At 43.3% G+C, this 13,178-nt stretch overlaps 1 protein-coding gene across 4 annotated transcripts in view; it reads left to right on the top strand.

Annotated features, from left to right (window-relative positions):
- Window positions 1-13,178, top strand: part of RGL1 (ral guanine nucleotide dissociation stimulator like 1) — a 104,366-nt gene that overhangs the window by 68,032 nt on the left and 23,156 nt on the right. For all 4 annotated transcript variants that reach the window (XM_075002516.1, XM_075002513.1, XM_075002514.1 and 1 more), the window contains 5 exons: window positions 510-634; window positions 1,610-1,825; window positions 7,640-7,743; window positions 9,083-9,167; window positions 12,606-12,695. In XM_075002516.1, coding sequence (XP_074858617.1) covers window positions 510-634; window positions 1,610-1,825; window positions 7,640-7,743; window positions 9,083-9,167; window positions 12,606-12,695 — 620 coding nt within the window. The remainder of the gene's footprint in view (window positions 1-509; window positions 635-1,609; window positions 1,826-7,639; window positions 7,744-9,082; window positions 9,168-12,605; window positions 12,696-13,178) is intronic.

Raw genomic sequence — 13,178 nt, 5'->3', positions numbered from 1 at the left:
ACTCAGCATAAACTTTTCACACCAAGAAGGAGAACCATATTGGGCTACTCTCCTTCCCAGCTTGATCCACAACAGGATCCCCATTGGGCACCAAGAAGGTGAGGAAGCTACCAAAGAAATTGTCTGACACTACATCCTTCCATGCCAGAGAGTCTAAATCTGAATGTAAATCCTTATGCAATGAATGTGAGTAGAGACTGAGGAAAGTAACCCCTTGACACTTTGGTTATTTTAGGTTAGAAAGAATACTGACTGTCAAAGGGTAGATTTAATGAGGTTCTTCTAGAGGAGGGAGAAACTTTATACCTGAAAGTCTTGTCTGTAGATTGTAAATTCTTCAGAGGAGGGACCATCTTGCACTACGTGTCTCACTATATCGTGTCTGGCATGACATCAGGTAGGATTTATAGACGCCACTAAAATATCGCTAAATATTGATAATAATAAATTAGTGCACTGTTTAGCACAAGTGTTTTACGAAGGCCTATTATATTTTCCATGCTGGACAGATGGGTTCCATAGCACCGTCACTTTCAGCCTCGATGAGGAAGATGAAATGGAGACTGGTGGGCCAGCGGAGTTCTCTTTTTTCCCAGAAGACCTTGTGGCTGAGCAATTAACGTACATGGATGCAGTAAGTATTGTGTACCTTTAGGGGAAGAAGTTGTTGAGCAAGATGCTGGGTACTTGGTGTTTGCCAGACTGCAGGAGGTCAGTACTGGCCACCATTACCAACACTTCTACTGCTTACTGAGCTCTTAGACGACATTGAGGGGCTAATTACAGCTAAATAACTGCACAGAACACGGAGATCCAGGACGGGTGGCTGTAAACCTTGTGAGACCAGAGGAGACTTGGCCACACCCATGATAAAAGGGCATCCAGCTAAGTAAAATCATGGCAGATTATGGACATTGCCGGATGAAAGAGTAACAGATTAGAGAGGTTCAACCTGTATCGATTTATTATCTGATACCTGAGAGGTCCTCTCTTCTGACTATATCTCATGCATCCATAGACGTCTATAATTACTGGGCTCATACTAGTCTGTTCTTGTAGATCGTATTAGTATCTTTTGATATGCAGATACAGTATGTGTGTGTACACAATATGTTCATACTGTATATATGATATGTGTGCATTCATGAGACTCCTCTGCCTTAGCTTTTTGCCAGCTAGGGTGCAAACTACAGAATGCCCAAACATTTGCATACACACACACAGCCAATCAGCGAACTAAAGAAAAGAGGGCTGGCCAATCAGCATGAGGGTTGGAAGAAAACCCAGCTGAACTTGACTGTGGTAGTGCTCCCCTTGGAAGAAGGCACCCAGGGCATCTCCCTGGCTCCCTCCAAGAACCAGCCCTTTGCATCCTTCCACTGGCTCAAACCAGCTAAAAATGGTTTAAGTGCTTTTTAGCTGACCAGGATACATTTCCTTTTGCTCTGAAGTACATATGGAGCACAGTATATTTTCATATCAGAGGAAATGAGGCTGTTAATACACTGTCAATTTTAGATCCACAGTCCTTCAAAAAGATGTGTTCCTACGTATGAAAAATAGGAATCTCTGAGAGGCCTGTTGGTTTACAAACCTCTTCTTGTTCCAGAAGCTCTTTAAGAAAGTGGTGCCCCACCACTGCTTGGGGTGCATCTGGTCTCAGAGGGATAAGAAAGAAAACAAACACTTGGCACCTACCATCCGAGCCACCATCTCGCAGTTCAATGCAGTTACCAAATGTGTTGTCAGCACCATCTTGAAGAGCAAGGACCTCAAAACGCAGCAGAGAGCCAAGATAATTGAGAAGTGGATTCATATTGCACATGTAAGACATTTGTTCTGTCTTATTTTAGCTAAGGGTTGCTTGGGAGGGACGATCATCTGATTCACCTATAGGTTATTTTTGACAGATTTTCTTGGTGGTCTTGGGCAGGATCCCACATTTCCCATGCTTAAAATGTGGGTGTTAATGCTGCTTTATCCCAGCTTTGTGAGGTGTGAATGAGTGGATGATGCCTGTGTTTGAAAGGTAGGAAGAGCTGGGTCAGTGCTATTACTATGGTGAGAAGGTTTGCACAGTCAAACAATTCATCTTCCCTAGGAAAGAAAAATGACTAATCTTCTTGCAGGAAGTGGAACTCTGTCAAGGTGCTCTTAAGATTAGATACATCAAGTAACACTTCCCAAGGAAAGTGAATGAGAATGTAATAAGGGCATTGATGGTGCCCGTGGCTGCCAAGAGAATTGCCAGACCCTGAGGCAAAGTAGGGGGCAGCTCCACACCCCCCAGGAGAAGTGGGGGCCTCAGGCACAAGTGCAGAGCTAAGGGCTAGTCTCCCCCAGCTGGCCCTTCAGCACTGCCTCGCCCATGCCACCCAGGGCACTGGTGACAATTTAAAGGGCCTGGGGCTCTAGCTGCTGCCATGGCAGTTCCAGACCCTTTTAAATCACCAGATCCCAGGAAAGCTTCCCCTTCCCCCTCCCCATGTGGGTGGCCATGTTGGTGCTCGCAGAACCCCATGTGGATTGACGTTGCATCTACAGTGCCCCTTTCTTCACCCAGGTATGAGTTCAGCTTACACATAATCAAATGTTAATGAATGCGGAGGGTGCACGCTCATTTTTGTGCGTCCCCTGCTTGCATCCTTATTTGAAAGTTCGTCCTGTTTATTGTTTTGAGAGGGGAGTTCTCCAAGAACCCTTAACTATTCTGCTCTTCTGTGCCTCTTCAGCTCCTTTATTACAGACATCCCTAGTGCATTACCTGTCCTGTAATTTGGGATGTGCGAGTTCTGGATGAAATTCCCTCTAACGCTTCCATCAGCCAGAGGGTAAGCGTTCTCCCTTGGAGGGATTGAGTGCAATGATTTTGCGGCATTCTTTCTTAGGCTTAGTCTGGCCTAGGCAGGTAAGTAAATTGCAGATATGCAATTCTAGCTACTGCAATTGAGTAGCTAGAATCAACTGATCTGCAATCGACATACCTGGCCATCCACTCAGAGGGAGGTTGACAGGAGAGCTACTGCAATCAACCTGTCTTACTCCTTGTGATAGCAAGGTGTACGGGGTCAACTGTGAACCCCATACAGCTTGATTTTGCACTTCTCTACCAGATGCTCAAAACTGAACTCCAGAAGATTGACCCTGATCAAGAAAATGCCTGACTGGGTCGACCTTCCCCATAGTATACATAAGCCCTTAATCTTTGACACCAGGAAGGTGGGGTTAGGGATGAAAACACTTCTATATTCATTTCTTTACTCCATTCGTGATTTATAGCTCTATATCGTATCCCTGCAGTCATTGCTTTCCAAATCAAAACCGCCCTAGTCGTTTTAGTCTGACTTTGCATGGAAGCCATTGCATACCCTTGGTAATCTGAGGTGCCCTGCTTTGACTCTTTTCTAGTCCCACCATATGCTTTATCAGATGTGGTAAACAGAACTGAAATCAGCACTCAAGGAGTAGCCAAAGAGATATGAGTAAAACGGTAAAAGTTCCTTCCTGTAGCCTTTGCTTTAGTCCCAGTTTGTGTTTCTCTTAATTTAAATGGGGAACTGGACTTTTAAGCAAATGAAAGCTACTTTATAGGGATCTACTGCAATGAGTCTACGTATCTACTATTAGAAATACAAAATCCCTAGGAAATAATTTATCTTTGATGGGTAATTGTAATTTCTTCCATTCCCTATCTATAAATCCCCGGAGATCACCAAACTAGATATTTTCTTAATGAAACACAGATGTGTTTCAAAGTAAATGGTGAGATTCAGGCAAATGATCATGGTTGCAAGGTTGGTAATGGCAATAACGAAAGTTTAATGGGAGAAAAAGGCAGAAAAAGTAAATTACTATTCCTAGTGTTGTTTTGACTAACCCTTGCCCATGTGTGGTGGGTGAAGGCCCAGCTGGAGAAGGCAAGCCCCAGCCCTGTCACTGCTGCCCAAAGGCCTGCCCCTTTAGCAGCCTTTCCTCCTCCCAACCCCAATTACATGGAGCCATACCCGATCTTTCCTGGCCATCTGGAGGTCCAGGACTGCTACGCCATGACCCCAGCCCTCTTCAGCAGCAGGGAAGTGTAGGCAATTTTGGGAAGACAGTACCTTCCCTTGCTTCCTTTACTCGCCACGGGACACTGCAGTCTATTTGCTCAGTGTATGATTTTCTGTTTCCACAGGGCCTGCTCTCTAGTCTGTAGTTACACATTTACTCGAAAGAACAAAAGAAATGTTAGAAAAGGCCGCCTGGCTCAATTTGTCTGCCCTTTCTGGTTCATCTTAATCCTGTTTTCCTGCTTTTCCTCCCTGCCCCACGAGTCTCTTGAACTCCTTTTTGCTCTTTGTTTCAGTTGCTTTCCCTAGTAATTGATTCCAGATGTTTCTCATTTTTTTACGTATCATTTTTTCCAAGTTCCTTCAGCAACCCTCATTTCCCAAGTTTTTATATTGTATCTCCTATTTGCTGGATGCCACATGAACTCTGTTCCTGAGGGCTGGACTGGGTTGGGCTGCTGGCACAGAAATACTTTGTTTTAATGAATACGTGTTCTTTTTAAAAATAAATCGAATGTGCTTTAAAGAATCATGAATTCTTGAAAAGAGATACAAAATAAGCAATACTTAGAGAGTTGGGATAATACTAGTTTTCCAATCTTAATATGTTTTCATGCCTCTAAAACCAAAATTGTCCATATTGGCACCTAGACACATGGGGCTAGATAGCTAAGGGAACTCTGCTGCTGGGCTGCTTGCTGATTCTGGGCACGTTGTTTAACTTTTTGCCTCAGTTTCCTCATCTGTAAAATGGGGCTATTGATCCCTCCTTGATAGAGCACTTTGAGCTTGACTGATGAAAACTGCTGATAAGGGCTGGGTAGTATTTATGGGAAGTGGGATGTTTCACCTCTACTTTGGCAGTTCTAATTCAACCTACATCAGTAGTTAACAGACTTCTGTTGTCACCTGATGGCTGATAGCCCATGTGAAATAAATTAGATGGTATCAGTCTTGTTTCTTAGTACATAGGTGTCGATCACAAAAGCCATCATCAGAAAGTATTAACTGACACCTTTGTGGGAAGTTAAGCGGCCAAGGACTGAATGGAGATTAAGCTACCTTTTCATTTAAAGGGTCAGTCTGTCAAGGCCAGGGGCTGCGTGTTGAGAGGGCAGTGGGAGTATCAGGGGAAATCTGGACTGCCACTGCCCACGTAGTGTCGTCTTCTGGGACTTCAGCTGCCAGCACTGTCAAGTCAGCATTTTCCAGCTGCACACAAAATGAGATGCTGCAGCCCTAACTGAATCCATGATGAATGCATGTGCATATTCAGTCCAATAATTGCACAGGCAGAACAGCTAGCTACACACATGGCTACCTACCTCTAAATAAAATTGCTTACTTTGCATGCAGAAAGGAATGTTTTGCATAGTTAGTTACCTGTGTTTGAGAATCTGCCCATCAGAGTGGAATTACAGTAAACCCTTTCATATCCGGCAGCACCGGGACGGGGAGGTTGCTGGATATTCAAATATTCGCGGTAATAGAGAGGTTATACCTAGCAATTCACAAACACTAAAGAAAAACAAAATTAGATATTAAGAAATAAACAAAAATGTGTGTGAAGTACTTCATTTACCAACAACATTAGCATTGTACACTGTAAACTTATACTGTATTTGCTGCATTTATTTGTATTTACTTCCACTATACCATACTTATGGAAAACCTAACTAAAATTTACTCATGGTTAAAATGTCGGTTGTTTGAGAGTTCTGGATGATAGCATGCTGGATATGAAAGAGTTTCCTGTATTCACTAACAAGTGGCTCTGTACATACAGCAGTGTGGGGTTCCATTCTTCTTGTCTGTCAATGACCTTCGGAGCCATTCTGATAAGTTGAAAAGTCAAGGTATGTCTTTTCCAACTGCCAGCCTTTCAGGCTCCACCTTGGCTCTAAAGTGACTGAGCAAGAGTGGCTGATTTTCTGCATAAAATATTTTCTTTAGAAAGGAAAAAAAAGGGGGATCACTGGTTGCCTGTTATATAGTTCCTTTTTGAAATCAAGGTTATTGTCAAGTATTTCAAGCACAGCAAAGCTTCAGGTTGTTTTATGTTTTTGTCCTTTAAAAAGAGGCACAGCAATTTTAAGAAAACATGAGGCAGAAAAATGTTTACTAAAGTTTAGCTTGTAGTACCTAAAATAAACACCTGAAAACATGGATATATAGTGGGAGTTCTGATGTTTTTCTTAAATATGATGGAAGCTGTAAACTAGATTTAAAAAAATGGGCATGAACTGGATAGATATAGTACTGAAAAGGACCTTGAGAGGTCATTGAGTCCAGTCCCCTGCACTCACAGCAGGAACTATCCCCATCCCTCATGGATTTTTTTTTTTTAAATGTATTTACCCTGGATCCCCGAATGGCCACCTCAAGGACTGAGCTCACAACCCTGGGTGTAGCAGGCCAATGCTCAAACCACTGAGCCATCCCTTCCCTCACACTGGCACCTACCATCCCACTTTCTTCATGTTTAGGAGCTGGACGTTTCAGGTTCAGATTTCTGGATCCGAATCTTCCTCTGTGGTTTGGATTCTGAGTTGAACCCAAACCAAGATGAAACCTGTTTTCTACCATTGCCAAAGATCTGGTGAGAAAAGCTGGTTTGTGAGGTTTTTGGTGCAGCTGGTAGAAATCCTGCAGGAATAGCTTTCGAGTTTTTGGCACCATCAGGCCTAACCCTGAGACTGAAAACTGGCTTTGGCTCCAACATCTTTTAACATCCACCTTGGTACAAACCTAACCCAAATGCCATCACTACAAAGGTAATAGAGAGCAGCAGAGCATATAAAGAAAATTCTTAAGCCGCATCTAAAGTTGTGCCCACTCATGCTCATGAACACGTGGGTAACTTCAGAGGCTGTGTTTCAATGCAAATATTAAAGACCAGTAGAGCAGGCGGTGTTTGCCTGTGTATCCACGAACTACTGGGCTGTAGACACACTTTCATGAGTTCTTTGGAGATCTGGTTAGTCACAGGATGGTTGTTCTTTTTCCACCTCCTACTTGCCTCTGTATAAGCCTCTGTTGTAGTTGCCACAAAATGTGTGATCATGAATGGGAGAGAATTGTCTGTGATTCAGATGTGCTCTGCCCTGTGGAGAGGTCTGAGTGCTTAGACCTTAAACATTGTAGTGCCTGAAGCTGTTAATCTTTTGTGTGTATTTTTAAATTGTCACTTAGTTTGGCAGGGCTTATCACTTTAAATTGCACTTGCCAACAGGCAGGCTCCAAGTTTCCCTGGCAAGGGGAGGCGGTAATTATAAAGTGCTTTTTGATAGGATGGGGTTTGCTTTCATTAGCTAGACTTCAGAGACCCACCTCCACTAGTATTTTTACTAAGAGAGCTGGAAGCTATAAAAGAATATGAAAGTGAAGAAAACAAGGTTGAAGTGCCAAAGCCTATAAAGGTTTTGGTAGGTGAGGGGGGCGAGGGGGAGACGTTTTTGATTCCTTGTGTTTGTACAGCTGCCTGTTCAGCAGTAAGAATTCACAGCAGCTGTGCTATTAGTAAAACAGGAAATTGCCAGCTTGCATGTAATATTGATCTTCTTTATTTTTAATCCCTCCCTTTATAGGAATGTAGGATCCTGAAGAATTTTTCCTCCTTGAGGGCCATTGTTTCAGCGCTGCAATCCAACGCCATCTACCGGTTAAAGAAGACCTGGGCGTCTGTTCCAAAGTAATCTTCCCATTTTCCTTTTAGCTTCCTTGTCTCTCTTATGGGCCAGCCACAGAGGAAAGTCCAGTTTGGTTTAGGGCATGGCTGGAGTGCAGACTTTTGCTGACACAAATTATGTCGGCAAAACCACCCCAAACAGTACATCGTTTGTGAGTGTGCATGTTTGGCTTCTTGTGATGGTGGTTCACATAGTCTGCTTGACTGCTTGTGTTGGCGCACGGTTGTGCACTATGGGTAGACAGCCCAGTGTGTGACATCCCCCCCCACCCCTCTTAGTGCACTGTCTTTTGGGAAGTTTTGGCAAAGCACGGAGGGGAAGATGTGAGTCACACAGGCAGAAGTGGGAGTAAGGGGTCACTTTCTCAGCCTGCAACTGTCTCTGTTACATAATGTTATCTACATTTCATGACTTTCATGCCTTTTTCTTTAAAAAAAAAAAAAAAAAAAAAAAAAAAGGTCCCCCAAATCTATGGGACCTTCCTCACAGTCCATCATCGCTGACAGAAGTGTGGAGTTCTGATATCTCTGCACTATTGTCATAAGTGTAACAGGCACAAGACACAAAATCCTCTGGAATTTGCAGAGCTGTAAGAAAAAAACAACTAATCAGCAGGGAACAGGGGGATTTCTTGGGAAGTAGATTGCTGGGGGAGATAGCGAAGATGAAACCAGGGTGATCGGCGGCATTCTCAGACCAGCGGCTGACGGCAGAGTGTCACTAGGCCCGAGAAACAAGTGCTGACTGGTGGGATCATATCATAACGTAGATGTGGGGTGACAAGCCGTGGCTGCAGAACTTTCAGTTCTTCAAGGCTGTGTTCTTGGATCTGTATGCCAAGCTCACCCCAGCCCTCCAGGGCAGGGACACCAAGAAGAGAGCCGCCAATCACACTTTGGAAACTTGTAGTGGCTGGATTTGCTGCTGGTCAGTGAGCAATCATTTTAGAGTTGGAAAATCCACTGTTGAGGCTGCTGTGTATGCAGAGCTGTGATTCTCAGCAACATGAAGAACATAGTGGATGGATTTAAAGCTTTGGGGTTCCCAGGCTGCAGTGTGGCAAAGGACAGCACCTATCGGGGCGCCATATAACCTTACCACACAGAACATCAGCAAACCACCATGCTCTTCAATGGTTATGCATTCATGCAGAGTGCTGAGCCAGCAGCAGCAGGCACTGGGGAGGCTTAGCACCTCAGCGAAGGGTTTCCGTGCTCACCCACCTTTTACATGTTTGATGGCTGTCTAGTCCTTCATCACTGGGAAACTGGGGAACAGTGATGTCGGCTTGATTTAGAGTGCTTGATAGCGAATAATTGACTTAATTCCTCTTGTGCCCAGGGACAGGGTGCTGATGTTTGAAGAGCTGTCCGACATCTTCTCAGACCATGACAATTATCTGACTAGTAGAGAGCTGCTAATGAAGGTGAGAATGAGGCTGGGAGCAAGAGTTATGATCTGGGTCAGTGCTGAACGCTGCCGTTTCCCTATCCCAGTCACCAAACCCCTCACAAATCCTCACAGAGTACAGTTCTGTGATGGGCAAAGTGTGCACGCTGGCTTCCAGTGTGACCTTTCTGCTCCCTGGCCCTGCAGAAGTGCTCTGGCTTCCCTGGCACAGAATCCCTACGTATCTGGAAGGTTGGGATGGTTACAGGGTCTGTCTACTGGTGAACAGATGCCATGAAAGGTTCAGAGATAATCTAGTTTCACTGAGGAGCACTGCTGAAAGACATTGCAAAATAGCACAATGGCAAAGGATACAGAGATACTTCCTCCAAATCACAGCTGGCCCAGACAGCTCTGCACGTAGTCATAAGTTCAGCTGGAAAGGTTTGGTTCTGGAGAGCATTAAAAAAATTCAGAGACCAAGTTTTCAGCAGCTGTAAATTGCCATAGCGCCTTTAACTGCAGTGGGAGTGATGCCAGTTTACTTCAGCTGACGATTTGATCCAAGATGTTTGTCCAAACTGTCTCCACCTTCTTGGAACTACAAAACATGGCTGGGAATCTGGACGGAGCAGGCGTCCTGCTGTCTGGGTGGCCAGAAGCACCACACGACTGTCTATGATGCAATTGCTTGGGAATTCTGCTCTCAGATCTGGGTGCACCCCAAAAGTTGAGAGGCCCCTGAAAATGAGAGTGCTGGCCGTGAGGCAAGTTGGTATGAACCTTTTAGAAATTTAAGGGAAGGATCAATTAGATTTCTCTAAGCTCTAATTCTGCCTATTTTTGTCTAGTCTGTATCTATTATGTCTAGAAATTTAAAATTCACCTCAACATTCTAATGTCACATGCTGAATTCAGTTGTAATGGGTGATTTTATTCAAACTTGGTGGCTGGTAATTATTTATGAGCCATTTATCAAAACATAGATGAAGTCTTAATAAATATTAATCTGTCCAGAGCAGATTGATTAACTGAATGTTAAACATCCCCAAGACCAGACCTGTCGGCTCCTGCCAGCTCTCACTCTGCAGTTGCAGGTGGGTTTGCGAACCATTCTGAAGGCGAAGAAGTGAGTGTATGATAAATCTCACTCAGCTGTTTTCCTAACTTCGTTCCTCTCGTGACAAATCCAAGATTAGCTTCAGATGAAGCCTGAAAATCTTTCTTTCCTAATTGTGAGGACTTCCATATCCTTGAAGGATACCCCAAGGAACTGGTGTAAGACCCATCACTGATGACAGTTAAAGCTGGAGTGGACCAAAACAGCATAACATATATTTGTCATGGCAGTGTCTTGCTCAGATCTGTTTTTCTAGAAACAGACTGCTTGGCGACCTTCTTCTCTTCCAACACCTTATGCAATGTATTTAGTGTTCTCCCCATCATCCTTACAAACTTGTCCAGTATTGTGTTTACAAGCAAAAAGTCCTAGCTTACTCAGCCAAGGAGTGGGGATGCAGAAAGAATCTCCCCCCAGGTGACTTCTCCTGGTTCTGGCTTGCAAATGTCTGCCATTCTCTCTCTGATCCCCATGAGCTTTTTCTTCCTGCACTTTTTCTATTTTCTGGGCTAATGAGTTTATTTGGGGCATTCCTTAGACCATCCCAGTTTATGGATTAGGCATAGCTTTGCCCCTTATGTTTATTCTGAGGTGATATATTTGATCATCAGTGATCAGAGCATTAAGACATCTGCTGTTTCCCAACACTCTGTCACAATACTGTCTGAAATAATCCAGAAGTGGCTAGGTGGATCAATATCAATCCCATCTCTAATATCTAGAGCACTGCATGTCTTTTGCCCCATGTGCATGAGTACTTCTTCTGCGGTCTGTAACCTATCGTTTAAATCGGCTTCTGTACCAAATGACTGCAGGATAATTATGTGACACCAATTTTTAAAAAGTGCTCCAGAGGTGTTACTGGATTACAGGCCATTAAGGCTGACTTCAGTACTAGGCAAATTGGTTGAAACTATAGCAAAGAACCGAATTGTCAGACTCATGGATGAACACAATTTGCCGGGAAAGAGTTATCATGTTTTTTGTAAAGAGAAATCATGCCTCAACAGTCTACTAGAATTCTTTGAGGGGGTCAACAAGCATGTTCACAAGGTGGTTCCAGTAGATATTAGATTTTTCAGAGAGCCTTTCGCAGGGTCCCTTACCAAAGGCTCTTAAGCAAAATAAGCTATCATGGGGTAAGAGTGAAGGTCCCCTCATGGAGTTATAACTGGTTAAAAATAGGAATGATCAGTTTTCAGATTAGGAGGAGGCATTTCCTAGGGGTCTGTATTGGGACTAATTCTGTCCAGCATATGCATAAATGATCTGGAAAAGGGAATAAACACTGAGGTGGCAAAATGTACAGATGATACAGAACTACTCACGATACTTAAGTCCAAAGCAGATTGTGAAGAGCTACAAAGGGATCTCACAAAACTGGTTTTAGTGGGCAAGAAAATGACAGGAGATATTCAGTGTTGATAAATTCACATTTGACATTGTACCCTAAACTGTCCGTATAAAATGGTGGGATCTAAATTAGCTGTCAACACTCAAAAGGAAGATTTTGGTGTTGTGGTTAGTTCTCTGAAAACATCCACTCAATGTGCAGTGGCAGTCATAAAAATGAACAGAATATTGGGAATCACTAAAAAAGAGAGAGAGGATAAGACAGAATGTCGTATTTCCTCTGTGTAAATTCATGTTATGCCCACATCTTAAATACTGCACGCAGATGTGGTCGCCCATCTCAGAAAGATATGGTGGACTTGGAAAAGGTTCAGAAAAGGACAAAGAAAATGATTAGGGATATGGAACAGCTTCCATGTGAGGAGAGATTAATAAGATGGGGACTTTTCAGCTTGGAAAAGACAATTAAAGGGGGATGTGATCATCACTTTTATTTCCTGACTGTGTCTGTATTCGTCAGAAAGCTATAGAGGTGAGCCATCATATCACAGAGTCACTGTTATGAAAAAAAACAAAAAGAACACCAGTGTGTTATATAACAGAGGGGAGATGTTTCTTTGTAAAACTGGTGATGGTGAAATAAGTTAAAGGTCTAAGGACAAAAGGCCCAGTGACTGCATTCAGATGAGAATCCAAAAGTGTGATGCATAGGCAAGCTTCTTGAATTTGGAAATCTCAGGGGATTTGTGGTTCTTTTACACTTTGCCTGGGCTAGAACTGTTTTGCAGACAAAGTCCTTTATGGCAATTTAGTATGTTGTGTCCACCAAACCTCAGAGGTGCAAAAGGCTTAAAATTTTTTTAAAACAAGCCAGAGAAGGTAAGCTCACATTTCTGAACCTCAGGGCACTTAGTGTGGAATGGGCTCACTTGGTTGAATTTTCATGTATTTCATTCCTACCAATAATGTCCTGCATTAATTGTCCTTTCATTCCCTCCACAGGAGGGAACGTCCAAGTTTGCAAATCTGGACAGTAGTGTGAAAGAGAACCAGAAAAGGACACAGAGACGGCTTCAGCTACAGAAAGATATGGTATGTGTTCTCAGATCTCTGAATTTATGTGTGTGATAATCCCATTTTGAGTGAAACGCGCATAGTAACAAAAGCCAGAAATGCATCTTAAGAAACAGAGCACATCGCGCATTATACGCTTACATTACGAAACATGTGCTGTACGATGCAAAAACCTGAGAGTTAATATAACGGCGAGGTGGCTCAATCAGTAAACAATGAAAAGGAACTTGGACAGGGAGGACTGAACACTCAGCCTTAATATTATCCCCTTTCTACACATGGCCTAAAGTATTCTTTCTGGTTATATTTCAGTGTATTAATAAACACACTGTACTGTGTCTAACAGAACATGAACATGAGTTTGTAATACATCTTTAAGTACTATATAGTATGTAAGTACGTGTGTGCTGAACCTTGAAGCTGCAACAGCATTATGGCATACAGTGGTGTTGCAGCCATGTCAGGTCCCAGGATAGTAGGGAGACAAGGTGGGAAAGGTCA

Source organism: Carettochelys insculpta, chromosome 9, assembly GCF_033958435.1.
Source record: "Carettochelys insculpta isolate YL-2023 chromosome 9, ASM3395843v1, whole genome shotgun sequence".
Taxonomy (NCBI): domain Eukaryota; kingdom Metazoa; phylum Chordata; order Testudines; family Carettochelyidae; genus Carettochelys; species Carettochelys insculpta.
Note: the sequence above shows the minus strand (reverse complement) of the source record. Positions and strands in the feature narration are given on the sequence as shown.